The sequence below is a fragment of the Myiozetetes cayanensis genome, unplaced genomic scaffold (genome assembly GCF_022539395.1).
Source record: "Myiozetetes cayanensis isolate MyiCay16 unplaced genomic scaffold, myiCay2020 scf3, whole genome shotgun sequence".
Taxonomy (NCBI): domain Eukaryota; kingdom Metazoa; phylum Chordata; class Aves; order Passeriformes; family Tyrannidae; genus Myiozetetes; species Myiozetetes cayanensis.
The window spans coordinates 54953249-54980582 of NW_026087521.1; the positions used below are offsets into that span (position 1 = coordinate 54953249).

Here is a 27334-nt window from a genome sequence, read left to right on the forward strand (position 1 = left end):
GACAGATTGTATGTCTGAATTCTCTAATTTTCACAGTTACATCTATTGGGATACATTACAATCCCTCAGGGAGGGAGAGGTTACAGCTGGGCTCTCAGCATTTAAAGAGATCATCTGGCCCTGTCACAAGTGGGCTACAACTCTGCTGCAGTTAAGAAACCTCTTTGATTAAAAAAAAAAATCTAGGAAAAAGAAGGCAGATGTTTGAACAGACACAGCTACTTTCCTTCACACAATGAAAAGAGCTGCCCCAAAACGACTTGCCCCAGAAATAAGCAGGAGAGGCTACAGTTTACAAGGTCTAAGGCTGAAAATACTGGGATATGGTAACTTAGCCAGTGATGTTGCAGTGCATGGATGACTGCTGATGCTTGGAGCACGGACAGAAAGGACACACTCTGTTCTGCAGGGGCTGCGGGGCAGAAATCCGTGCTCTTTACACCTATTTACAAACACCAATATTCTTCCACTGCCCTTTGCTTCCTAATCCTCCAAACTGCCATATCCTGCTGCATTTTGAAGTATGATTATCCAGCTTTTCTGGTATATAAATGGAAAATGGGGAGGAAAAATGAGGAAGTTCATGCAGAGAAAGAGGCAGGTGAGGTGCTCCATTTGAACATTACAGAGTTTGGAGCAAGCATTTGACTGAACCAACAGGGTTCAGGTCTCCAGAGGTCTGATTTGGAGACAAACACAAAAAGCCATTGAACAGCACCAGGTCAGAGTGCTGGAGTCCAGGTCTTCTCTCCACCCAGCTGACCAAGTGCTTGTCTAACATACATTGCATACAGATATCCGGTTTTGAAAACTGTGTTATCCTCTTTCATCCTCTTTCACCTCCACCTCTTTTGTTGTTGACCATGTCTCTTGTATTATTAAATCTTTCCTCTCATACTTTTATGCCTCAGAAATCATTTATATTAGAACTCATATGCTCTCAAAATGATAAAATAAAAGTCAAGGATTTGAGAAGTTAAAAGATGTGTCTCTGCTGCTTCTTATTCTATCTGGGAAATCTGAGCTACTTCGAGTGAGACTGTATTTTTTTCATTTCATGCAGGTAACAAGTCTTTTATTAAACACAGGTGCCCAAAAATTCATCCCAATGCGCGGCAGTAACTTGAATGAACATGTCCTGAGGATAATTCTGGCCTTTGAGTGCTGGTAGTTACTGTGCATACTTGTCTGATTAATTCCTCTTGACTTACAAAGGTATCTATCATATCACAAGGAATGATCTATGAAGCACACCAGTAGCTGAAACCCTCCCCTCCCCAAGCCATTTCCTCAGCATCTAAAACCAGCTCTTATCATTTGTAATCAGTAATTAATAACAAAGCATTCTCACTAGTGCAATTTTTCTGCTAAGGTTAATGTAATAATTCATCCCAGGCCAGCTGCTGTTTTATGACTTCCAAGCACGACAGTAAGTAATGTTTTGCATAAGAAGTCATCCATGGAGTAAATCAATTAGCTCCTCTTTCATCAGCAAGCATTTTGCTGCAGCAAGTGAGGCTAATTACATATAAAGTCGTTGTTTACTAACATGAGTAGGTACACAAAGTTTGGCATTGCACGTTGACTGTTCTCCTTATGTCTCCATTCTGCTTTTTTTCATTAAGGACTTTTTAATCTTTGATCAATCAAATACTGTGATTATGAGCCACACTTACTATGCTGTTATTGTCTGCACAGATTTGCCTACAGAGACCAGCATCAATCATACAATATATGTTTTCAGTACTTGTAAAACTTTTAGGCCACTTCTTGCCCTCAAGAAGGACACATACATATTCATGATTATTCATCTTGGTTGCAAAGCATCAATAAATTCTAATATACTGTTCTTTAGATAAACTATCATGAGTTCTTGTAGTCTGGTCACCTGCTGCTGAAGACAAACACAGGTGAACTAGAGCTTAAATCCTACTCAATGACCTTTCATTGTTGTGTTTCTGAGAATGAGAAGCCAAAGCACACTGAAACAAACTGCACAAAGCTCTGTGCCTCAGGTTCACCAAGGGCAGAAATACCAGGTCTTAAGCATCGGAACCTTTGATCCGGTGTGCTGTGGATGATGTGTACACAGAGTTCAGACCACAAAGCCCCCCACAAACCTCTGTCCAGGAACCAGAACAGCTGCCCACAGAGTCATTCCAGTGAGTGGAAGTCGAAGGAAGATAGACCCAGGTGAAAGTCGAGTGATGTGGGCTGAACTAGGTCGATGTTTGCTGATGCTATCCAGGCAATCTAAGCCACAGATAATCACAGGGCAGCTCCCCAAAAACAGCATTTGTGGCCTGAGGTGACTGAGGAAATATAAACACTGCCTGCAAGGCAACAGTTCACTTCCTTTCTTCACTTGGTGGGAAGAAGGAGAGAAAAACAAAAAGCAGAAGTAATAAAAGAAGAGGGTCATTTTGGAATGAGTACTCCAAACCAGTCCAACACAATTTCATAACAAAAGCAACACAAGGTCCACAGCTCTGATTCACCAGTTTTAGCAAATCACTAGATGTTCTGGCTCCAGCTACACCAAAAGCAGACACCTAGAAATACCTCTCCTCAACAAAGAGAAATGTGTTTGAAAAGACAAGTAAAAAATGGCAAATAGCGTGACCTTTAGCAAAATAGTCACGTAGATTCATGAATTAATGGTAGGCAATGTCAAATTAGAAACTGAAGCAAACTCATTTGGATCCTTATGGATACAGGATTGTATCTCTTCTGTGTTCCTCTCAGAAGTCTAAACTGTTAGACCAAACAATTATGCTGCTTGTATTTAATGAGAATTAAACATTAATCTTGACAACTAGAAGACAAAATCTAACCTCAAAGATGCAATTATTTCCCATTCCCTTAACATTTGATCTATTTTGATTTGCAGCTTCTTGTAATTCAGTAGCACATTCATTGCAGCAAATAGATCAATGATAACCACTAAAGTGTGCATAATGTTACCCAAATCTGAACTTCTGGTGACTCCAGCTCATGGGCTGATCCACAATTATCAGTTATTTTTGGAACAGTGGGGTTCTACACAGCCATGCAAATTACAAGACACACTTGTGTACGTTGTCTTCTAAGAATATGCCTTGCAAGTATTTGTTTACCCACATTCTTAAATTCCTGGGGTTTCATATACGAAAAACCCCACCAAATCCACCCAACATAAAATGCAAACTTATGTCACATTCCTGCAGGGCTCTTCATCTGTATTCAGTTACATCTAGATTCTCTCCTTTGCTACTTGTTGTGCGTTTGAATCCTCTTTCTCCTTCTGTTTATAACTATGTGGGTTTTTAATAAACTCATTAAATAAATGGTCCATTTTGGCCCTCAAAATTTGCCACTGGTACCTCTGAAGCTTATTAGTAAACCTGCACCTGAAAATGAAAGGGAAAAAAAAGATAATGTCTCAGACATGCTGCATGTTGCCTGCCACGTATGTGGAGACCCCAGCCTGGAAAACCACTTACTCAGTGTAAATCCAGTTCAGTTCCATTGACTTTTCTTTCCCTTACAGTACATTAGTGCTCATGAAAAATCTTGCAGTGAAAGCCCTTGAGAAGAAATCTTTTGTCCACAGCAAATGCACTTGCCACATTCCTCTCCTTTACAACAGGCAAAAGAGCAAACATATCATTCCTACTTTTACAATAATCACAAGGCCAGACACCCAACTCAGACATAAATACCCCATGGCCTTTGCCATGGACTCTTTCTCGGGCCCTAATTCAAGTGCTATCTCCACCTGTTTGTCCTCTCTTACTCCATCAAACAAATGAAAAATTATGATAAGTCCTCTGAAAATCTGACTGCAATTCTAATATTCAGCTCCTACAAGCCACCAGATCACCCTTTCAGTCACTTCCAGATCACTGCTCCCTGTGAATTTCCTTAAGCCAAATCTTCCTGGGTTTTTTGTTTGTGTTTTTGTTTTTTTTTTGTTTTTTTTTGCTTGTTGTTGTTTCGTTTGGGGTTTTTGTGCTTTTCCTTATCTTCTCTTCCTTCTTTTTTTTTTTTCCTTTTGATAATCATTCACCAGGTCAAAAAGAGATTCAAGAGACAAATGATGGCATCTGCAACAACCCAAACAACTCCATAGAAGGAAACAAAACAGGCCAGGATCAGAGAGGCTGTTATATATCAACACTGTAAATACTCACAGTCGAATTCTCAGCTGGTGTAAATCAACCTGTCTCCATCTGGTTTTATAAGCCAGAGCAATTTGATGTTAAGCACACAGCAGAAAAATCTTATTCATGTTAAACTACAGCATTTTAAATCCCAGGGAGTATTGACCCTATCTGACACCTATTTCAATGGATGGCCAAACTCATCTCCCTGGACAGAGAACAGCCAGGAGCACACTGCATGCTCCTGGGGCATGGGCCCTTGATGCCATCTCACATTTAAAGATTCCTACCCTTAAAAAAAATCACAGCTACACCCAGCTTGTAGTAATCCAGAACCATGTCTTTGGGGCATCTTTCAGTGGCCTATGTCTGGTGTCTGAATTTCACATATTACATTGAACTATAAGGAGAACCACAAATGTCTGCTCAATCAGCCCTGCTGTTCCTCTGAGGCAGCTATACTGAGTGCCAGGGAGTTTCTGTGGTGGCACACACAGCCATCAGCACCCAGGAGAGAAACACAGAGTCGCAACACCAGGAGGTTCCAAACAGGTTCTGATAGTCAAAGGTTAAATATCTAACTGGTGTTTTCATTGTCTGGATCACTAAGATATTTTTGGCCAAAAATGTCTTCATAGAATCAAAGAATGATTTGGGTTGGATGGGACCTTAAAGATCATCCAGTTCCAACTGCCATGAGCAAGGACACCTTCCACTAGAACAGATTGCTCAAAGCCTCATCTAACCTGGCCCTGTTATCTTGCATATTTATTATATATTGACTTCTGAGCTGACTTTACAAATGGCTGATTGCAACTGTTTCAGCAAGGAAAGATTAGAGATCTGATTTCCATCCCCCCACCCTTACAAGTCCTGGTGAACTCTTGAGGAACAAGCACCCTACAGGCCAGTCTCTAATCTGCCACCCTAAGAAAGGTGAGACAGGCATCTCTTTGGGCAAAAATGGAAAAAGAAAGATGAAGCATGTATTTGATGAAATATTCTAGGGGTCATCTCCAGTCTGTTGTTTTGTCTGGCAGCCTCTACTCACTGCATTTTCTTGTTACTGTTTTCCCAGATTGTATGCACTCATTTGTCTGCCACTGCCAGTCTCTCTAGTACTGAGTGCAGCATGCAGAGCCCCTTCCAAAAGAACCAAACAACACTTAAGACCAGAGAAAAAAACAAAAATTAAAAGCTTGATAAAAACAGATGTCAGCAGGTGATGGAAACACTTCTGCATAAAAAAAGTCATCTCCTTAATTCAACATCAGCTGCAAGAACTGCTGTGCTCCCTTGAACATCAACTTTCTGGCTGACTTGCAGGCAAGCTTGGAAAAGGATGTTAATGGTTTGCTTGGTCAGTGCACACAGAAAGGAAAGAGGATCAGTGAAGGAGCTGCCAGCTGTGTTCCCTGCTTCAGGAAGCTCAAGAAATCTTTTCAGTTGTCCAAGCTTGCAAGGGCTCTGGGACTATGGCCCTTCAGTGGATGAGGATGCTTCTTTCTCATGGTTTGTCCTCTAATGATGTTAAAGGGCAAGGAGGTTTTGACTGACACACAACAGACCCCAGAGAGACTAATTACTCAGACAGTCTCTTTTCCCTTACCAGCTCTTCTTGAGCATCTGCAAAAGAGTCTTTAAATTTGACCTGCAAATGCTAATAATTTTCCTTTGTACCACTGGATTGTTCCTCTTCAGGGCTTTTACATGCACTTTCCATTTACACAATGCTAACTCCCATAATGGTCAATAAAAGCCAGTATATTAGTATGACAAACTTATGTTCTCAGTCATGCACAGAATTTGAATTGAATTAGAAAGTCAGTTTGCATTCATAAAAGCAACACTAATGAGCAAATGGAGCTTTACTGTGCTACATAACAGATATCACATATCCTTGGATTGCTGTCAATTCTTTATGTAAATACTTTAAATCCCTTGGACTTCGTTTTCACACCATATAGTGAGTCTCTTCATAATCAAATAGTATTTAAAACATTTACTGCCTTGTTAAATCTAACAAGTTAGATTTACTGGGATAGTCACTTGCCTTAATAGCCAATTTAGTAAAACTCAATGTATTCATTGATGGATAAATATATAATAGGTGGTTGTTAAACTTTAATAAATATGTTTAATAGTCAGCTGGCATTTTCTCTCAATGGCAGCACTTCCTCTTGGCTGCCAACAGGAAATGCTGCTCCTGAATGTGCCAATTCAGCCCATGTGTAGGCAATAAATTGATTCAGAGGAACAAACAGGAGCACAAATTTCAGGTAGCTTTCCTATGCTGCTTGTCACAATATGAGCAATAACTGAGGTTATTCTGAGCTCCCATCAAGACAGTCAGGTGTTGAATAGGACAGTGTAAGGAAGAGCATGAGCTACAGTGTTTGTCTAAACTCCATACAAGCAATGAACCAGGACAGGAAAGGTAGCTGGCTACCTGAAAGTCATTTAAATGATATTCACATATTATTATGCAATTCATAGTCTTACCACACTCCTTGTTTCATGTAGATCATGACACATTCACTCCACTCTGCCACTCTGTGTCAATGTGACACCTCAGCTTCTAGCTAGATCTTTTAAGGCTTTTGGGTACCTGAGAAAAAATTTTGCAGGAATCCACATCCTTAGATGACTAAAAACCTTTTAAAATCAGGCCCTTAGCTCAAAGTGTAGAACTTTATGGCTAATCTCTGCAGGTCCCAGGATCAGTTCTCCATACTGAAAGCAACTATTGCATGTAAATGAGAAATAAACGGACCAAAATATCTTCAGAAGAGATTGTATTTGTATGCTGGACTGAAAAGCTTGATCATAGCCATGAGACACTCACCTGGGTGGGATTATATAGTTCCTGCAGTGGGCTTCTGGATCCTTTCCGACAGCAAATGTCCATCCCAAATGGATTTCTACGCATTACTGCAAGGGGAAATTGAAATTAATACAGGTTAGCAACACTGGTTAGCAGTAATCAATTGCAATACCTACAGCAAGAAAAGATTTTCTGACAGATCATGGAACTCCAGATAGTGCTGTCCCTTAACTCCTAATTTTACTTTCCCTAGAAATTGTCTGAGAGCTAAATCCTTTATCTATTGTGGAAGTTACTAAAGATAAAAGCTCTCTTATAAAAGCTGTTGTGCAACAACTCCCAGCTTGCATCCACAAAAATTCAAGCATAGGGACTGAAACAACACAATTTTCAGCAGTGCTGGTATTCAGGAACCTGCTTCTCTGATCATCAAGGAGGAGTCAGATAGATTCCTATAATCAGCATCTCTGAGAGACAACGTTTGAGCCTCTCTCAGCCTCAATACAGACGGACACAAGAACCTAATAATAAAACATTGATTTTAAAGCTTCTGGCCTAACTCTTTGGTTTCTCCTAGAACAGATACTCATCAGTACAAAACACACACACAGTCAGTCATTGCTGCACTCCTTGCCCCAAACTATTTTACTCTACATATTACAACTGGAAATTTGACTGATCCACGACCCAACATATGCTCTGATCCATGACCCAACATATGCTCTGTTATCCCCACTGGAGGCCAGCGGGTTTTCAAACCAAAGGCTTTGACAAGGTCTTTGATCAAGGAGCATTTCAGATGACAAAACATTTTTCAGGAGAGGTGTTATCTGAGCCCCAGCAGGCACAGAGATCATCAGCTTCAAGTTCAACCTCTGTGGCCATAAAACTCTGCATAGGAAGCCGTTTGGCTCCACCAACCTCCTACAGTCAGGAGGAAAACAAGAGCGTGCCTGTGCTTCTAATCTCTTGTGGCCCACATCATCCTCTGCTAACACTCTTCAGCACCCAGCTTGCCCTGAGAACTACAGAAGGAGCATCAAGCTGTCAGACATCAGGCACTGCACCAAGGGGAGGTTTGTCTCATCAAGGTTTAATTATGACATCAAAAAAAAAAAAAAAAAGGAAAAAAGAGATGTTCCGGCTGGGAACATCATGTTAAGCAGAGTCACGCATGCTTTTACCACCTCTTGCCATGTTTTGTAACCAGAAATTATTGAAGTGTCCTAAAGCAATGAGCTGCACCACTTGCAGTCATAATATAGTGGGCTTCAAGCCAAGTCAGAGAATACAGCCCAGTCATGTTTTAAGACTGAGGGCTAACATGTAATCATAATTGATAAATTAAGTAGTATAAACCACAGAAAACCGTATACAGTCCAATCTGGAAACATAATTGATTCCTTCACTCACTTCATATCTATTTTTCAAAAGAAGGTAATTATCTAAAGACATGCCGGGTTGTTTTTTCCCTGAGCAGACAGATTCCACTGGTCTTGTGGCAGGAGCTGGACATACACACTCAGTAAACAAACTGGCTAAATGTTTTTATTGTCTTCACAATTAGAACAGTAATGTTACTAGTGGCTATAATTTTAATTGACACATTTAAATGCCTGATTAAATTCTGCACATTGCAGACAAGTACTGCAATTCCTCCATTTTTGTGATTATGTGCCCTTTTAAAAGACGACTTAGAATGTGTTTTAAAAAGTTAAAACTTGAAAAATATTTCACATGACTAATGTCACCTTCCAATGCCTGGAAGTGATTCTAGGAAGAAAACTTTGAAGTGAGGATGTGAGACGTCCATCAGTCATTCTAATGACGGAGCTCCTGCCCATCTCATCCCCCGTCTGTCATCCCCCTCCATACTCTTGTACCAGGAACTGTGTCCAGAGATGCTTTCAAAATCATTTTGTGGCCCCCTCCTCATTAAAGCAACCTTTCCAAAATGAAGCCTTCCACTCAACAGCAGACCACACATTTTCCTTTTAAAACACCACAGCAGGGGGAAAGAGAAAGGGGAACGTTTCAGTGTATCCAGACTGTGATTAACTAAGATCCTGCAACATGATGCTTTGTTCCAAAATGAAGAAGAATAATTCTAGTGTGGCATTCCCTAATTTATTATTTCACATTTTATTTCCATTAAATACAGTAAACAGTAACATGCATAAATGTATCCCTTCCTGGTTTACTTGGCCAGCAGGTATGAACACAGAAACACTTTATATGCAGCAGTAACAGCAATAAAGATTAAATTATTTACACAATATGGAAGATTTGTTTCCAGATGTAAACAGACAACAATAAAAAAAAGCAACTGTTTCCCCAGCCAAAGCTAAATGCTAGTGTAGAGCCTTAGTCACAGAGGAGATTCAATCTATTTTATCAAACCCAATATTACTTAATTGGTTTGGTTTTTTTCATTAAGCCTTTAGAAGCAGACTGCAGGGTTAGCATAGCAACACAGCACTCACTTCCCTGTTTACTGCTGTCAGGAACATCATGCCTTGATGCAGCTGATGCATCTCTGTGCACACTTGGAAAATACTTGTGCCTGGAATTTAACTACAGCATCAAAATAAAGGTGTATAAGCCCCTTTCCCCAGCAAAAATCCCACTTGCACTGTTCATAGAATTGTCCTCAGGTGAATAACTATAAGGAATGTTTTCATATAGTTCAGCCTTGCTGACACATCTGTGAACAAACTCACCTCTCAGGGCTCCTGCAACCTGTTTTCTACCATCTTAGCTTCTCTGAGGCAGTGTTTCATCATGCAAATGACACAACATTTTGGGCCTGAATTTCCTCCATAGCAATCTGCAGTAAGAAAACTAACATGGATGGTAACTTCAGCCATACTTATTTTAACAACGCTTTCACTAAGAATCTATCACACTACTGTGGTAGTGAAAATTGAAAAAATCAAGCCCTTTATCCTCACCAAATCTTCTTATTAGCATAGTAAATATCTAAATCTACGTTTTATGGCTTGGGCTGATCTCCATACATAATTACAGTTAATTATAATCTAATGATAAGTATTGCATATGCATGGCTCCAAGAACTGATCAAAAGATCATGTTCATGCACACTAAGAGTGTGAAGCAGCTGACAAAGAATCTTAGAATTGTTTAGGTTGGAAAAGACCTTTAAGATTAGCAACATTAGATGCCTTTAATGATTAAGGAGTAGTGCTACTTCTGCAAGTGCAGCAAAAATGTGAATCCCCTGAACTTAGCCAGTGAGCAACTGGATGAACTGCTAGTTTGTTACTGAAATACAAGAGTTGTAAGAACATGACTGTTCTTCCATCCCCAGGAATGATTTGTCCAAAATGCAGTCTTGGCTCATCTTGCTAAAATCTGGGGAATCACTAGTTATTAATCTAATAGGAAATTTGGAGAGGATGTTATCTAGGCAGCAAATTTCAGTTTCTCAAAAGAGAAAGATAAAAGTCCTCACTTTTCAACACAATAATCAGCTGTGTATATACACAGAGAGAAGGAAACTAAGTGTGTAGGCTTTAAATCATCTCAGAACAGAAGCATCCATGCACAACTTCCAGAAAATTCCATTTAGACCCACTAGTACCAAGAGCAGGAATTTGACCTGTGAATTACAGTGCGCCAAAGACAAGAACACAGCAATCCTCAGTCAAACCTTCTTCTAGTGTCTGTGCAGAAAAGAAGTCCAAAGGTTTTGCCACCAGGAAAGGTATCCTTTGAACCTCCTGCCACGGTTCAACAATCGATGTGTTACAAGCGACAGAGTAAATGCACGTGGCAAAGCACCTGCAAGGTCTTGGCACCTACAAGAGGAGATGTCACCTCCAGGTTGCAGCTAGCTTAGAATGATGGGCACAGGTGGGGAAGGGGGACACGCAGGAAGGTGTGGTATAAAGCCTTCATTTTTTTGGCATGACATTTCAGAAACTGAAGATCATTAACATGTGAACCAGGCTTAAGCTGTCACCTCTACTTGGCAGAAAACATTTATAATGCATCCAATAACTTACAAAGACCCTGTCCCAGAATGGGAGACCTCTGGAGAAAACACCTTAAATAAGAAGCCACATCAATGCAATTTCTGCCTCTTCCTATGAGGAACTGCAGAGAAACCGAGAGGGGGGACATGGTAGCACTTCTATTGGGAGATTACTGGCTTAAAAGGGTATGTCAAACACTAGGACTACCTAGACAACAGTGAAAAGGTGGCGAGAGGGGAATGGGAACCAAGATTTTTGAAGACTTAAAATCATAAAGGTCACCTTCTCACAAACCTGTGTGCGTTCAAGTCAGAGAGGAGGCTCTGCTGGAAGAAACACACAAAATAATTGCCACTTCTTCCACCGGACTTACAGAGACAAACAAGTGACATTTCAAATGTTGAGTGCATGCATTCAGCAGCCAGCTCTATCACCACCATCCTACAATCTTGTAAATGTCAGAGGCTCCAATTTCCAAGACTTCTGTATAATAAAAGTTCCCCAACTGCAATCTAGTGACTGCTTTCCTACTTAGTAACATTTAATTTACATCTACTGGACTATCCTAATTACTGCCAAGATAACAAAAGCCAAATGTAAAAACTTCACCTCTGTTTGCTGCCTCTTAAATTAACAGTCTCATATTACAAATATTTGAGAAAAGCTCTGAGGACATATTAATATTTAACTTTTCATTGCACTGGTCGAAAGTGCAAAGACAAAATACAGCAATGCTTAAAGCTGATATATGTAATTCACTCCACCTGTTGGAATACAAGTGTCTCACTGAGGAGGAAGAAGTATGCATTGGCATATGCATGGTAAGACTCTGGTTGAAAATGGGATCCTGTTCTTGTTTTAAAGAAAAAAGTCAAATATATTCCTCGTTTTGGTCTGTTTGCTCTTCTTTTTTGGTGTAATTTCTGTATGAGAGGCTGGAAATGGACAGCATTCTGCTTGCTTCTTTTGGCTGAAGTACATTTCTCTCCAGCTAATCCACTGCTCTCCTGCTGTCCAACTGCTCCTAATTTCAGGACAGAGTTAATACTTTGCATGGAGCATCCTGATAGCAAAGAGCAGGTACATGACATGTTAGCATTTTCCTTAAGATGCAAATAACTGGGCTAAGGTTGACCATTCACCTAAATATCCCTTACCCAACCTAGACAGAAAAAACAGTGCCACTTGGCTGAGGCAACAAAGCAGCATCAAAACAGCTACTTAAATCTTTGGCATCTCCAGCCATATTTACATAAGCTACTACCTTCAAAGTTCCTGAATTTTTAAAGAAAAGCAGGAATAATTAATTATACCCATACTGAAGGGTTAGAGATTCTCTTCAGCTTAAGATTTTGAAACGGTTTTCCTTGCACATACTTCTGCTGTGACCCCAAAGCAGGACAGAAAATGACTTCTATTTGGCACACAGGATGAAGCATTGAAATACATTTTCAAATACTACACTAAACACAGAGACATCTATAGCTCAACTGTAAGCATCTGTAAATGATATTATAAAACTACTGCTCTGGCAAGAATTATGCTTAGGGCAAACAGGTCACATCCGAATACAAACCAAGCAAGGCTCAATCCAACAACATTTTGCACGTGCAACATACTTTAAGCATCATAACACTCAGGGCAAAGTTGAAGTAAGTGACCCTAGGAAGCAGCTCTTTCCCGGAGTTCGTCACAGGTTTTGGACTGAATTTTTTTTGCAATTTGGAGCATCCTGTCTACATACCTTTCAGACAGTTAGCTAAAATCATGCTGAACAAGCTTGTCATAAGTAACCAGCTCGTTCTGCTTCACGAAAATGAGACTTCCATAATAATTGACAACAATCTGCTCTGCAAGACTTCAGCCAAGTCCAAACCACAGGCAAAGCTGGAAACTCAGCCTCAAAAAAGACTATTTCAAATGTCATTAAAATTCCTATGCTCCCTTCTACAGAGTAATCAGGATAAGGGCACCAAATGGTCTGATGGGGTTAATTTTTAATCAGCAATCAGGAGCATGGAGAGTGAATGCAAATGCTGTCACCCAGCACTGGCTCCAGAGCCTGAGTAAGGGGACTTTGAGATTGCTCTCCAGGCAATGATTTATGAACACTAATCCTTCAGCAGGGGTTCACAAAGACCGACGGATTGATAGCAACATCTTGTGACATCTGGGGCCTTGTGCTTTGCTGCGTTCAGCTAAGGATTTTAGACTAAATTATCGGTCTTTCATCTGGAAACCACAGGTACAAGGATTTATGACTAAACTCTTGTCTGGCCTCTTTCAATTTCTTAAGGCAAAACTGCAGCTTTCTTCATTGGAGCTTGAGAGATGTATTTTTAGAAAGTAAAAATCAGATTAGGTATTTTATATAAGCACGTCAAAGTCTTAAATGCAGAGAATGCGATAATTCTTATTCTCTACATTAATGGAGAACCAGATTTTACCTTACACCAGACAGTAAGTACAAAACCAAGGGTTTACTTAGCTTGAGAAACAAACAAAAAAAAGTGGATACAACAAAAGTGAAGAATGAAAAATAAAGAAAAAAATCACACCTCACTGAAATGATTATGGCTGAGAAGGGCAGAAAAGCTGCAAATTATGGCGCCAGGGACCAGAGTCCTCAGTTCACAGGTCAGAAAAGTAGAGGCAAAGAGGTTAAAAACTTGCACAAACCAATTAGTTGCCACAGACTGAATTCATGCTAGGAAGTGAGATTTCTCTTATGAGCTACTCATCTAAGCTGCTACAATTTACAGAGAGCCACAGCTGCAAAGATGGGGCACTCCATGCAGCTCTGGAGGTGGCTCCTCTCCTTTCCACTGACCAGCAACCCTAGATGGTTGAAGTTATATGAAATAAACCCTGGCCCAGTAAAGAAATGAATCCCAACATTTGTTTCTTAGCTCTAATCACTAATTACAAAGGTTGTAAATGCCCTCCAAAGAATAGAGAGATATTTAATTCCTTTTTGCTTTAGACAGTTTTCCAGAAATAAATTTGTATTTTATCCTGTTTGTTCTCAGATTAGCATGGGGATGGATTTAATTGGGCACAGTGGGGAAGTTAATATCCTTGGGTGAAATTATGCAGAGACTTAGATCCTCGGCCACCCTACGGACATTGCATGTGGCATAAATTAGCACAACATCTTTCCTGTTAATGAACAATGAGAAACTTTTTTCCAGTAATTTTTTTAAAATGTTAATCCATACGGCATTTCTTTAGAAGTCTCGAGAAATTATCCACGAAGTCAAGAGACTTTTCCACAGGCTTTACTTCTCCCATGAGGAGAGTTCTATTTTGTTTATCTCTGGAACACACAGGCTGCTTTTAATGCATCACGTTTCTGTGGGTGCAAACTACAAACTGTGTTAGACTTGGTCAGAACATTTCAGATAGAACCTCGTTTTCTCAGGCATGAAATGCAGATTTGGGGGCATCACAATATTTCACATGTTCTTTCTGAATGGATCACTGACCACCTCAGCTGTCTGAACATCACTCTATTCATGCCCTGGTTTACACCATCCATTAGTAAAGCCAGATGTCCCAAAATATGGATCAAAATGGTCTATTTCTTTTTTCACCAAACTACTTCTATGTCTTTGTAGATAAATAAAAGAAATTTTTACCATTCACACCAACTTAAGAACTTCTTTGTTTTTTTTCTGTCTCAAATGCAACGTTCTACAAAGGAAGTTAGAACCTTAGGAATTGTGATTTTAACTATATGTATTTCACAAACAAACATGTGCATTATGAATTTGCATAAAAGGACACTGTGGATCCAGTACATCAAATGCAAGAAGAACTTTGCAGACATTCCACTTTTTCCTACTTTTCCACTACAAGTTAGCCATGTGTTTTGCAAAATGAGATTGCAATAATCTGGGAAAGTTGGAAAATTTCTAGTGAAGCTGACAGGCTTTTAACATGCCTCCTTCCAATTTCTAGATATGCAGTGTAGCAACATCAGCAGGCACATCTGCTGCTGGGTTGTCTTTACAGCAAAGAGCTGAATACTCTACTCTGTTCTTCTTATCAGCCTAGTTTTCAAGGTTGTAGATAGTTGGCTATATCCCATCTCTCTGATGTAAATTCAAACAAAAACTGTGTAAATGCAGGTCCAGGGGAAAAAACCCAATACATTTGCATTGTCCTAAAATAATAAGAAGCTGCATTTCTTTTTCTGTATTTCCCACCACTTCCATCACACTGTTCGTATCAGTCTACTTAACAAAAATGATTTATGAGCTTACAAAAAAAAAAAAAAAGAGGGAGAGAAAAACCTTTAAAGGAGGAAGGTTTCTTTAGAAAGCTGTAATTTTAAAAGCATTTATCTTGAATCACAGTCAAAATGAAAACGATGGCTGCTGCAGCTGCAGTCTATTTAAGCTACTGTTTCTTAGCTGTTCTTCAACAGATGTGCATTGAAGACGAAACACAAAATCATATTTGCAATGGACCTACTGAAACGCACAGCAAGTCTTCTCACAAGTCAAGCAGAATAGAAAGTAGAGCTGCAGCAGTCATTTTAACCTGGAGCAACGAAAGGCTTAAACTTTTGGTCTCTGAACTTGAGGCAGAAGCAGTCCACACACACACATATGCACACCTGACCTGACACAAACAGAAATCAAGGGACTCAGGTCATTTTTGTCCTAGTGACATGTCCAGATGGACCAAGATTTACCACCTCTGAAGCAGCGCCCCTGGTATTTTTAGTGCAATCACATCCTCCTCATACTTTACTGTGATTTATGAACAACAATTTTCTTTACAAGAATTTGATAAGCGGAAAAGAAAGTATGAAATCCCGCAGTAATCGCTTCCAGAGCAGTCATTCATTATGGCAAAGAGGATTATGACTGCAGCTTGTTGGATAAGCAGATGAGCTCTTACAAATTAAAGATGCTACTTCCTTGGCAATGTGAAGGCCAAATGCTGATATTAAAAAGGAAAAAAGTATCACAGACAGTAAAGGCCCGATTCTGCGATTTGCAAGCTGTCCGGACTAATAATTAATACACAGCTGGGCTTACTGTGTTATTCCACAGAGTTTATTCTGTTTAATACTTCTAAACTCCAAGTAATCCCAATGCACAGAGACACAATCGGCTTCTTTGCAAGATCTTTTACTTTTCCAGCAGCTCTTTATTGCCTCAGCTGACCAGGATCAGGACAGGTCCAGCTCTGTAGAGCACTGCTGGCTCTACAGACCGCAGCTCTACAGATGGGGCTGGCCCCACCTCCAGCCCTATTGGACCTCAGGAGTTCTCCACCACTCCTGCCTTCTTCCAGCTGCATCCGTACATCCCTACACAGAGGCTGGGAAGCTGCTTTCACAGACTGCTCTCTCCCTTAGCAATGAGCTGCACATGGATAATATTGCTTTCAGATGTAAGAATCCCCTCATGTGGCAGTTTTGAAATTCCCCAAACCACAGATCCTTCACAACATTTTACATATGAATAAGACATTGTCAGCTCCCTCAGACTCAGACTGCACTTCACCACACAGAAGAGTAAAATACACATTAGCACTATAAAACTTCATCTCAATTAGCATAATCTGTATTTCCATCATAGAGCCCAGCTTTACAGCCAACCTCGGGTGAGACACTGAGCACACTGGATCTGTCTTTCTCTAAGGAGGAATTCTCAAAACACAAGAAAACTATTCAGAATGGTGAATGCATGAGCTCTCAGTGCCTGCTTATCTTTCAGCAGTTCTGCTCCCTTCATCTGTCTCCTTCCATTGCTCCCATCATCTCAGCGAGTTTAATTAAAACCTTTTGATGCACTTTGTCTGCAGCGAGGAAATGCAGCCACGTCCCACACATACCAGAGTGGATGGGCCAAGCACACCAACTCCACCTCCCAAAGGCATCTCCCAGAGGAAAAAGGAGTGACCGAGGAATGATCTTTCTGTGACTTTACTTCCAATGAAAGTGTTTAAAGGGAAACCAAAACAGGCAGCAGTGGCAAAAGACACATATTCTGATATCACTAACAAATACGATGCTGGAAAGACTAAAAATTTTGAATTGACAGGGACTCTTCCTCCAAATAGTATGGATATGCTATATGCATATATATGCAACATGCACATATAGCATGAGGTTACTATAAAAGTAGCTTTCTTCTGCATCAAATGAGAATGAAGGAACCACATAGCATTTCAACATGTCATTTCTCAGGCACCAGAATACTGGATACCTACGTGATCTCTACATGTAATAATAGTATTTCATAATTAGCATGCAAAATAATAGGCTTTAGTTTGAGTCACTAATAGCCTGCCAACTGCATTGTGGAATTTCTATTAGTGTTGCAGCTGGTGACCAGTAAGTATCTAAAATCCAGGATCTCTCTAACCGTTTCATTCTCTAGGAGATGGGCAACAAAACTGTTTGACAGAGTCATGGACTTAAAAAGTTCTTCCATAGGGAACAAACGCTGCTCTTGTACTTGTGAGGTCTCATGCAAAGAGGGATAGAAAAAGCAGGAGAGGGGAAAAAAGGAAAGCACCCTTTCCAGAGGACTTCGCTAAAATAATTCCTAATGAAGTTGTAGTTCATCTATCAGAAAGACAACTCATCTTGTTTTTAAATTTGCCAGGAGCAGAAAATCCACCTTGGAAAACTGATTTGATGACAAATTCTCCTCCCCAGACAGAGTCTTTTGGTGATGTGACCAATGCATCCCTTCCAACCGGAATCTTTGTGGTACTCTTTTCCCTTTCTTCTGAACACACTCAAAGCTAACACTAAACTTGCTGAAAGCAGGGTGCCCCGCATCACACAGCACCACATCAAACGCTGTGGCAGGACCCACATGATGAGCAAGTGCCTGCCTCCCCTCTCTGGCTCTGTCCTCCACACTTTCCCATGCCAGGGTGGCATTAGGTCTCCAGTGGGCCATGCAGCAAGCAGGCCAGCTGGTGAACCATCACTCTCAAACCCTTTTCAGACCTCTCTTTCAACAAAAGATGGCACTCTACTAAGTAAGCATCACCTAGATTTTATTCCTCTATGCATTCAGCTCTACCAGAATGACTAAAATTTGGCTGCCACCCAAGTCACTGGGTATTCACAATTCTCTATTAATGACTTGCAGTTCTCTTCCTCTCCATTTACAATTGCCCTAACTTTTGCATCCTCTATAAACCTGAACAATAAATGACTGTGCTTCATTCTCATTGATGAATTAGAACATTTAACAAGCATCAACCCAAAATCTGGTCCCTCAGGCATCCCATGGGAAATGTATCTGCTTAGTGATGATTTCCCAGTTACAGCTATTTCTACAAACTGTCAAACATTTTTAAAATCTGTATTACGTGTGCCAAATTGATATGCGTTCACTTGCCAATTTAACTTTTGGGTTGTTCAGTCCCATATGCACCTCTATAGAAGTAATTCTGGTATTCAAATATTGTATCATTAAAACAATGAGGGTCATCAGTTTGGAGAATTAATTTTAAAACATTTATTTGTGAAAAATGTTTAGGTTAGCTGTCTGTCTTTAGCCTCCCAAGACTTCAGGGAAGGCTTCTATGATGTATTCCAGTCTTGCTTTGCTCTCAGCTCTGCATGGGTTAATTTTATCACAAGTGCTTGAAAGCTGAAACATCGAAACTGCATTTTAATTGACAATATTTTACACTTTCAGCTTAAAAATATAGAGCAGAATAAAAATTACAGCCTAAGTGATGCTTTCTCAAGCTACAGAGTTGAATGGCAGATAGGAGTGATCTGGAGAGAACAATCTCAGACAGCTGCTGCTTTTGGGACAATCCTTACATTTTATTCTGAAAACTCCATTTGTCGTCATTAAATATTAATCAGCTATTACCAAGAAGTATATGTAAAAACGCTGTTAAATAACTGAACACAACAAATGAAAAAAACCATCATTTGATTTCAAATTTACAGTAAGGGGTTGTCACATATTACCCCTTTCCAAGCTGAGATAAATCACCTCAGCTCCATGAACTCAAACAGATCCCTGTCCTTCTGCACGGCTGGGAATATGCACCTGAACTGTCTACAGTGAAAGGAAGATTTACTGAGACTGACTGCTTGAGTCCTCAGCAGGCAAGGCAGTGAAATCATTTTATTCAGCTGGGAAGGACACCATTTGGGTGCTTACGTGGAGCTATTCATGCAGGTATGACATGAGTGACTATATTACACCCATACATGAGTGAATATATACTTGCACTATTGATGTTGACACAGCACACCAGTGTTTTACCCACCACCAGATGCTGGTATTTTTTTTTTATTTTGTAATTACTTAATTTTCAAGAGTTGTAACATGCTGCATCACATTCAACTGTTCAAACCCAACAATTAAATAGCAGTTTATTTTGATTTCTGCTTTCCATTCTTTACATTTTACTTTTATTTATTTCATTAGAGGACTCCCAGGCTGAAAGTTTAAGTAATAGTCAGAGAAACTGACAAAGTGAATTTTTCATCTAATAGTAGTCTCTTATTCAATAACCTTTTTTTTTTCCAGAACATGCTGCTTTTCAACTATTCTATTTAATCTATTTACTATTGACATAATATTTTCCTGTCAAAACCTATTCTATTTTTCTGAAATCTTTAACCTCTCTATATTCCTCTCTGACCTCTTCTTTTTCCCCCTCACTAAGCTATTCTCTTTGGCACTCTGCTGCTGCCACCCCTACACACCTCTACCCATCCTTTAGGCTCAATCTCTGCTAACCATTTCTCTTGTCTCACCTCTTCTAGTCTTCCAACAAGCCAAAAAAATCTCAGCTTGCTCCCTAACCTGGCCACCATGCCAGAAACATGGGTCCCACTCAACCCAGAGCAAGGGGTGGCAAAGGGTGGTGGGGAGAAGAAGTGTTGAAGGCTTCGGGACTTGGCTTCAGTCACTCAAGAGGAAGCAATAAAAAGCCCTCTCCCATGTGTCCCCCTAGGTTTTTGGGGCTTTAACACCATCCCTGAGCCTGGCAGCCCTCTTCCACTACCTCAGTGCCCCACTCCCAGCTCAGCGCTGTCACTCTGTGCATTCCCCTTCTCCACTCGCAGGACACCCCATCTACCCAGGGGTCCTGCATCAGCTGAAGTGCAAAATAATGAACAAGAGGTTTGAGAGGCAGGCAGATTACAAGGCCAAGAGCCACAGTGCAGGGAGGCCAGGAGGCATGGCTGGTCTTATTTATAGTTTTCACTTGGGGCTTTGTTTTTCCTGCAGTTAAAACAGTTAAGAAAGGTGATAGAGTTCGAGGTCGGGAGTGTTGTCACAGGCACACAAAGGTATGACCAGACAAGAGATTCAGCAGCAATGTTGCCAAGTGCTTCCCCGTTTCTCAGTAAACAGTAGCTTATCCTTTACATTTTACATACTTTCTTTCAATTCCCTATCCCAAATGTTTAAACAAAGAGCAGTCATCCCCTCAAACAAAGGCTGGGAGTATGGAAAACATCCAACATTTACATGCTACTTTATGACAGGGTGCAGAAGAATTTTACTCTTCTGACCAAGGCTGTGCTCCAGCAAAAATCACTGTCAGAAAGCAAAAATTTCAGGTAAATTAAGACTGCCTATTACCTCTACCTCAGCTATTAATGTTTTTTTGTAATGGGAACCCCGAATAGAAAAGGAGAACATCACAAGCTGATAACCCCATTCACACTAACCTTGCGCAATCTGCATTTGTGGCTACAACCAAACGTGTGCTAATTTCAAAGGAGAGCTGAATATGCATATTTAAAAAATCAAATCCAAACCACTAGCACTGACTAATTTTGCTGCTCAAAAACTTAGCTATACTCTTTGTTATGCTGCTGTTTCACATTGCCTGCAAAATAATGAGGGATACAAAGGCTGTAGATGAGGATATAAGTGAACCTGAAAAATCAGAGTTTCTGATCAGCCTGAGGTAATTGCAATATAAGTAAAGAGTGCAGGGTGAAGGTAATGAGTGATTTCATTTAGATCCTCCCACGAACAGAATTAATTCTGTGCTCTGCAGATGTTCATTTGTGTCCTATTTATCCTATGGGGAAATGAAAATACAGGGTGGTTTGCTGTATACTTTGCTTACCATGTTAAGACAATTTAACTGTTTCTCTTGCTACTTTCTCTATGCTACTTCTCTTCCAACAGAGGACAACAGCCCTAAACCCTATACCCTCCATCAGCCCACCCCAGCCCCAGCACTGAGGATCTCATTTAATTCCTACCTTACTGAGGAATGTCCTTTTAAGTAGGAGGCTCTCCTTAAGTATGTCATTTGGCCATACTAGTAATCATAGAATCATAGAATGGTTTGGGTTGGAAGGGACTTAAAGATCAACTAGTTCCAACCCCGCTACCATAGGCAGGGACACCTTCCACTAGACAGGTTTCTCAAAGCCCCATTCAACCTGGCCTTGAACTCTTCAGGGATGGGGCGCCCAGTTCCTCACCACCCTTCCAGTAAAGAATTTCTTCCTTATATCTAATCTGAATCTACCCACTGCCAGTTTGAAGCCATTACCCCTTGTCCTGTCACTCCATGCCCTTACAAAAAGGAATGTCAGTAAGTACTGGCATCCAAATGAACTGTCTCAGGAGGAAGTTCAAGCTCTTAGAAATAATATGTGCTTGGGGATTTGGTGTGAACTCTTCCAAAAGCTTCCACTTGTGGATGCTTCAAAACACCTGTTGGCAGCATCCAGCTTTCCAAATATCACCCTCAGCACAGCTACAGCTAATCATCAGTCTCCAGCTGAACAATGCAGCATCGACCAACTGTTTTGCTTCAGAAACTCCCTGTTAGAGCTAGTGCTTCCCATCAACGCTTCCTTATGCAGAAAAGGGTGGGAATGCTCTGGTTACATTCCCACTGTTTTCCACACAAAACAGCCTCAGAGAAGCTTCCTTATTGCCACGTGGAGCTGAATCTACAGGACACCCTTTGGATGGTGCTTCGGGCTGGGAGCAGGTTGAAGCTCATCAAAACTTGCTCGCCCCAAAACATAGCTAGCCATAGAGTCATCCCTATCCTTAAGTCAACCCCAAATAAAACATACAGTGCAGGGAAAGAAAAGGGGAAATAAAACACAAGCACAGCAAGTCCCAACCAAACATAGGGGTTTCTCTCCTTCATCTGCCAATACTTCGTGCAGACAAAAGACAGAGGGGTAAGCTCTGCACATGACTAAGTGTTTCCAGCACTAGGGCTTTCTCAATGTTATTTGTCTAATCAAAAAGTCAACAAGCCCCCTCGTGGATTTTTATTGCTAGGATAACACTGAAGGAAGAAACCACAAGACTTCATTTCCTTTCTGCCATGTTTCTCAAACAGCATCTCTTTGCTCACCACAGACAAAACAAAACACAGGCTTCTTCCCTCCCTTTAAACTAGAGATTAAGGAACTCAGATAATCCTTAATACTGAGAAACAAGTGACCAAAATGGTTCTTCCAAACCCAAACAGCATTTTTCTACCCCACCATCCAGACACAACACGGTCACACCAGCCACATGGGTTCTGCAATCTCCTTCCCAGAAGCTCCCTCCCAGCAATGCCATTTCTCCTCCTCACAGCAAAGCTTAGGTCAGGATTAAAGAGGTGAGGGAATGTCTGAAATACAAAAGGTCTTTTACTGGCCACATCAAGTACAATATGTGAGACGGAAATGATAAAAGCCAAAGGAAGACTTTCAGCTTCCCGGCAAAAAGTAGCCATTAAAAGGAGTCATCAAGGCCAGGTGCCAAGCTAAAAACGCACAGGGTGACAGCAAGCCCCACCACTTGCCACTTGGTGAAATCACTGTCTCCAGGCTAACACCTCAAGGAAGCACTTACAGACATCTTGCTCCCCAAATCACACTGAGAGGAGGCGAGCAGGATGAACTACAGGTCACCCCCAATGGTCACTAATAACGCAATTTCTTTCTAACAGATATGGCATCACAGCAACCAGCATTACTGTTTGACTTGAAAAGTGTAGAACACAGCAAGAGCAAACACTTATTCCTCCCTGAATCACCCCTTTCATCTTCCCGTGGTCTTTCTCCTGGAAAAAACATGAAGAAAGCGACAAAGCAAAAATAAGACTTACAAAAAGCTGTGCCTATCCGGTACAAATAAATAGAAATGAAAAAAGCTTTAAAAAAAAGAAGTTTCTTAAAAGAAACCTTACCAAATTCTACTACTACCTTTCTCTTTTCAATGACAGCATTACAGGAAAGATCTGTATACTTTCTTGCCCAGTTCTGTAATTTCGCTGCTGTCACTTCACAAGGCACCAGTGGTACTGAATTTACATGAGATCACACCCAGAAGGTTATTAAAAATACAAATTGCACAATCCAGTGCTGAACACAACAGCTTTCCTGAATTATAGCTGCTTCCTAAAATATGAGCTGGTGCCACGCTGCCAACTGCAGCCAAATGCATGACCAACCCATGTCTATCCAAACCGCTTCAAAACAGAGAGCAGCGGCAAGAAGTGGCTGCCAAACAGGGACACTCAGCCCGGATTTTGAATGCAAGCAGGGTTTATTATTAGGTTGTTCTTTTGAGTTATACAACCAATGCCTTGACTACACTGGGTAAAAATAAAGGCACAGCACTTCACAAATCACCTGCCCATCCTGATGGTCATGCTCCACAGTGAGAAGCACCATCCAGCTGAAGGGAGGCGTGCAGAGAACCTCTCTGACTCTGTGGAGGAGTCCCAGCCTCAGCCCCAGGCCAGCAGGAGCAGAGACATGGGCCACACAGACACCCACAGCAACTGAGCACACTGCAGAGCCCTTACAGGGGAAAACAGAGAGTGATGGAGGCGTCTGAGGCAGTGAGAGCACAGCCACAAGCCAACTTCAACCAGTCTGCTCTCAGCCATGCAGAGAAAAATACCCTCATTACAGCAAAAGTCTGGGGCTGGGTCAAAAAAACATCAGGGAAGACTCAGAATAGAGTTAACAATGTCACTGGGGCAAAAGATGCAAATAAGCATTAGATCCATATGGGAGATAGAAGTAAACTAGTCATTGGTAGACAGGATTAATTTTCAATGTGTAAAATCTAAATTCCACTCTGAAGCAAAGAGAATAAAGCAGTAAGGGCAGCAAATCTATTGCCTTTCTCAAATTTATAGACTGAGCAACTACTCACGTTACTCAGCACTGGTTGGCTCTCACCTTCCCTCCACTATGAGTGACTTCAACAACTCTTGCTCTTGGCCCAAAGAATTTCTCAATTACTAAACAGCAAAATAGTAGGTATTGAAAACCAAAAGAACACAGCTGATGATAAAATATGCCATGTCTGAGACAGAGCATTCAACAACAGCTTCAGCAGAAAATACTAAGACTTTAGATTCCCTACTGGAAAACAAAGGCTCTACATACCAACTCAGGATATTCTGCACTTCTATGATTATTATTTGTCTCCATTTAACATTCCTAAAGAACAGCTCTTATTTATTTAGCAAGAGCTAACCAATCTAGCTTGAGAAGTGCCTAATCCCATTACAGTTTTCCTCCAGATCATCATCATTATACCTTGTGCCCTGTTCTTAAATATGCACTTCTCAAAGTTCGTAGGTAAGACTAAAGTCTTGGGGCAAAATTCTTGCCCAGGATGCAAAGGTGCCCCACAGCTGGTACCTCCCATTGGAGTTTACTTCTGGGCTCTACTTTTGGTTGCCTCACAGTCTTCTTCTGCAGCCTTGGGGGTATCACTTCAGCCCAATTTCAGCAGTACATTGAAGCACTCACCTCCCATCACGCATATGAGTTCAAAATCAATGCAAGGATATTGATGCAGTCATGACTTGCTGAAGGTCAGAAAGCAAACTGGTGACAGAGCTGGAAATAAAGCAGAGACGTCCTGATCTCAAGATCAAGTCCTTTAACCTCCAGGCCACGTTTGCATGAATTAACAAGGGAAACAATTCATCTGCAAGTGGTCTGAGTCATTTTAGTGATCAGGTAATGTGTCCCAGTTCTGTCATCGTTACATTTGCTGGCTCTGAGCTCCAATTTCCACCCCCATGCCACTTGCCCAACAATTTCTGTCCTTGGGAAAAAGTAATCAAGTATGATAAGGATGACAATCATAATTAGCTTAAAATACAGGCCTGCTGGCATGTATTGAGAACACATTTTAATATAAAGAGCTAACGCAAAGGGAGCAAGACGAAAGCAATAAAATTTTAGATTAATTGAATATGGATATCCAAACCCAAATTATGAGAAATCATCATTTTAGGAAGTGGTAGGAATTCCCTTTACATAAATTACTCCTTTAAATATTTAAAATCCCACTTCAGCTTTACTAGAAATTAAAGTTTAATAGCTGTTCTTCGGTAACCTGACAGAAGTATTTGTAAAATGCATTTAGCCTGGTCAGCTCCATCCTGCTCTCAAAATATGGGCAAAAGAAGGTGGACAAATACCAAATAAGATAAGAAACCATCTGATTTCATTCAGATAGGTTGGCTGAGCTACCTGTCATAAAGTAAATCATGCCAGAGAAGGAGAATAGACTAGAATGCTTGAAGGTGACTCTTTGTAACAGCAACCAGTTATGAATTATATCACATTAGCACCACTTCTGTGTTGTAGAGATTTTCTTTTTCCAATACATTTGTCCATCTTCTGCCATTTTTCACAGTCAAGCAATTACTGGTCTGTTGGAAGGATGCCAGCTGTCAGTAATTCTGTCAGACTGAAACTTCACAAATATGTAAGAGTCCACATTTCTGATGATGAATTCCTCACTGCATGTGTGACAGGATAAATTACTGCCAGCAATACCTACGCAATGACTCCATGGGTCAGTGGGCTTGCTGTAAAGAGAGACAGGCAAGGTGAAAAGCACTGCCACAGGATGACAACTACTACATTGTGACATCTAAAGAGAGAGTTGTGTTTCGGGTTTTTTTTAAAACCAAACTTCACTGAAATCTCAGACATCAAAATGCTGCAAGTACTCTGGCCATGCCCACTACATCAGCAATGTGTAATGAGAATCAAGCAGAGCTGTGGGACACATCATCATCAAGGAAGCATGAATGGCAACACCAGGCTCCTCTTCAACACAAGGGACTACCCACTATTTTGGTCTTCCTGAATCATTTCAGTTTGGGTGAGAAACAGATGAGAATGAGCCAGATGCAGCCCTCCCTGTGCATCCACAAAACACAGGCAGTGAGCACACATTACCCTGCCCCATCCCTCTCTCCTTAATGCCACGGACACACTTGGAAGGCAGTCACCCTTCCCAGCAGTTCTCTCTGCTGGGTTCTCATGATTTCTCCAAATGCCCTCCCCCAACTCCCTGCTGCCCACTAAGACAACATCCACTGCATTTGCAGGGTGATAAACCCTTAGCTACACCAACAGAACCTCTCAGAGGACCAATTGCAGGACAGCAAGTCTAGGTAAAACAACTCTTTTCAAGAGTTTTAATCTTGCATTTAAACATGCACTAATTTTTAATCCTCTTGTCCACCCTACAGAGTCATGTATCAAGGCTACAGATGCAGAGATTGATGTCACATTGATAAAACACAGATATCAAAGCCTTACCACAATGAGCCATATTTACCATAGTAGTGCCGGGCTTATGCAGTAGCCACATTGCATTAGCCTACCATGGAAATAACCTCTAAAATTGCCCTAACTCAAGTCTTCTCCAAACCTAATCAGCCCAAGAGCTTATAAATCCTGATGGGTTTTTGCTCCTTTGCCCTTCTCACTGCATTTCATTCTAAGTTATGCATTGTCCCATGAGCCGAGGAGCAAAAGACAGTGTGGGGTCAGCAAGCTGATGAATAATAAAGGTTTATTTAATCAGTTGCTTATTGAACAGAGTTTAACTGACCAATCTGTGCAAGTGTCCAACTCTTCCCCTAGCTCCTTTGCTAAGTCTCCCCTGACCAACTCATTAAACAGAGCAATGAAGTATCACCCTGGCAGGATGAATAAAGTCTTTGCAGAAGGGAGAGAGGAACCATCTGACACGGCTCAGTGTGCACACATGAGAGCACTCGGAGCCAACAGTTTGCTTTCCAATTGAGAAAAGAGAGGTACTGGTGTCTGTGAGAAAAAGAAAAAAAAGGGCAAGGCTTTTCCCCTGTTCTTTTTAATGATTTCCAGTGCTATCAAAAGACACAGAGCCACAACTACAGCTGGTACAAATCTCAGCAAATCCACTGACTTTGGCAGCACTACATGAATCTAAAGCAACAGAGATTTTGCTTTCAAAGCCTTAACAATTACAAATAAAACAGTAACACCCTAAAATTTGGTCCCTATTTAAAAAACCACTGACTGCCCCTGATAAAACTGAAAATACTGACTTAGCTTTCTACTTGCCCAGGCAAAA

The 27334-nt window shown here is 40.9% G+C and overlaps 1 protein-coding gene across 2 annotated transcripts in view; it reads right to left on the reverse strand.

The window, feature by feature from the left end:
- CHST11 (carbohydrate sulfotransferase 11) overlaps positions 1–27334 on the reverse strand; it is a 163157-nt gene that overhangs the window by 86099 nt on the left and 49724 nt on the right. For both annotated transcript variants that reach the window (XM_050324666.1, XM_050324665.1), the window contains exon 2: positions 6988–7073. In XM_050324666.1, coding sequence (XP_050180623.1) covers positions 6988–7073 — 86 coding nt within the window. The remainder of the gene's footprint in view (positions 1–6987; positions 7074–27334) is intronic.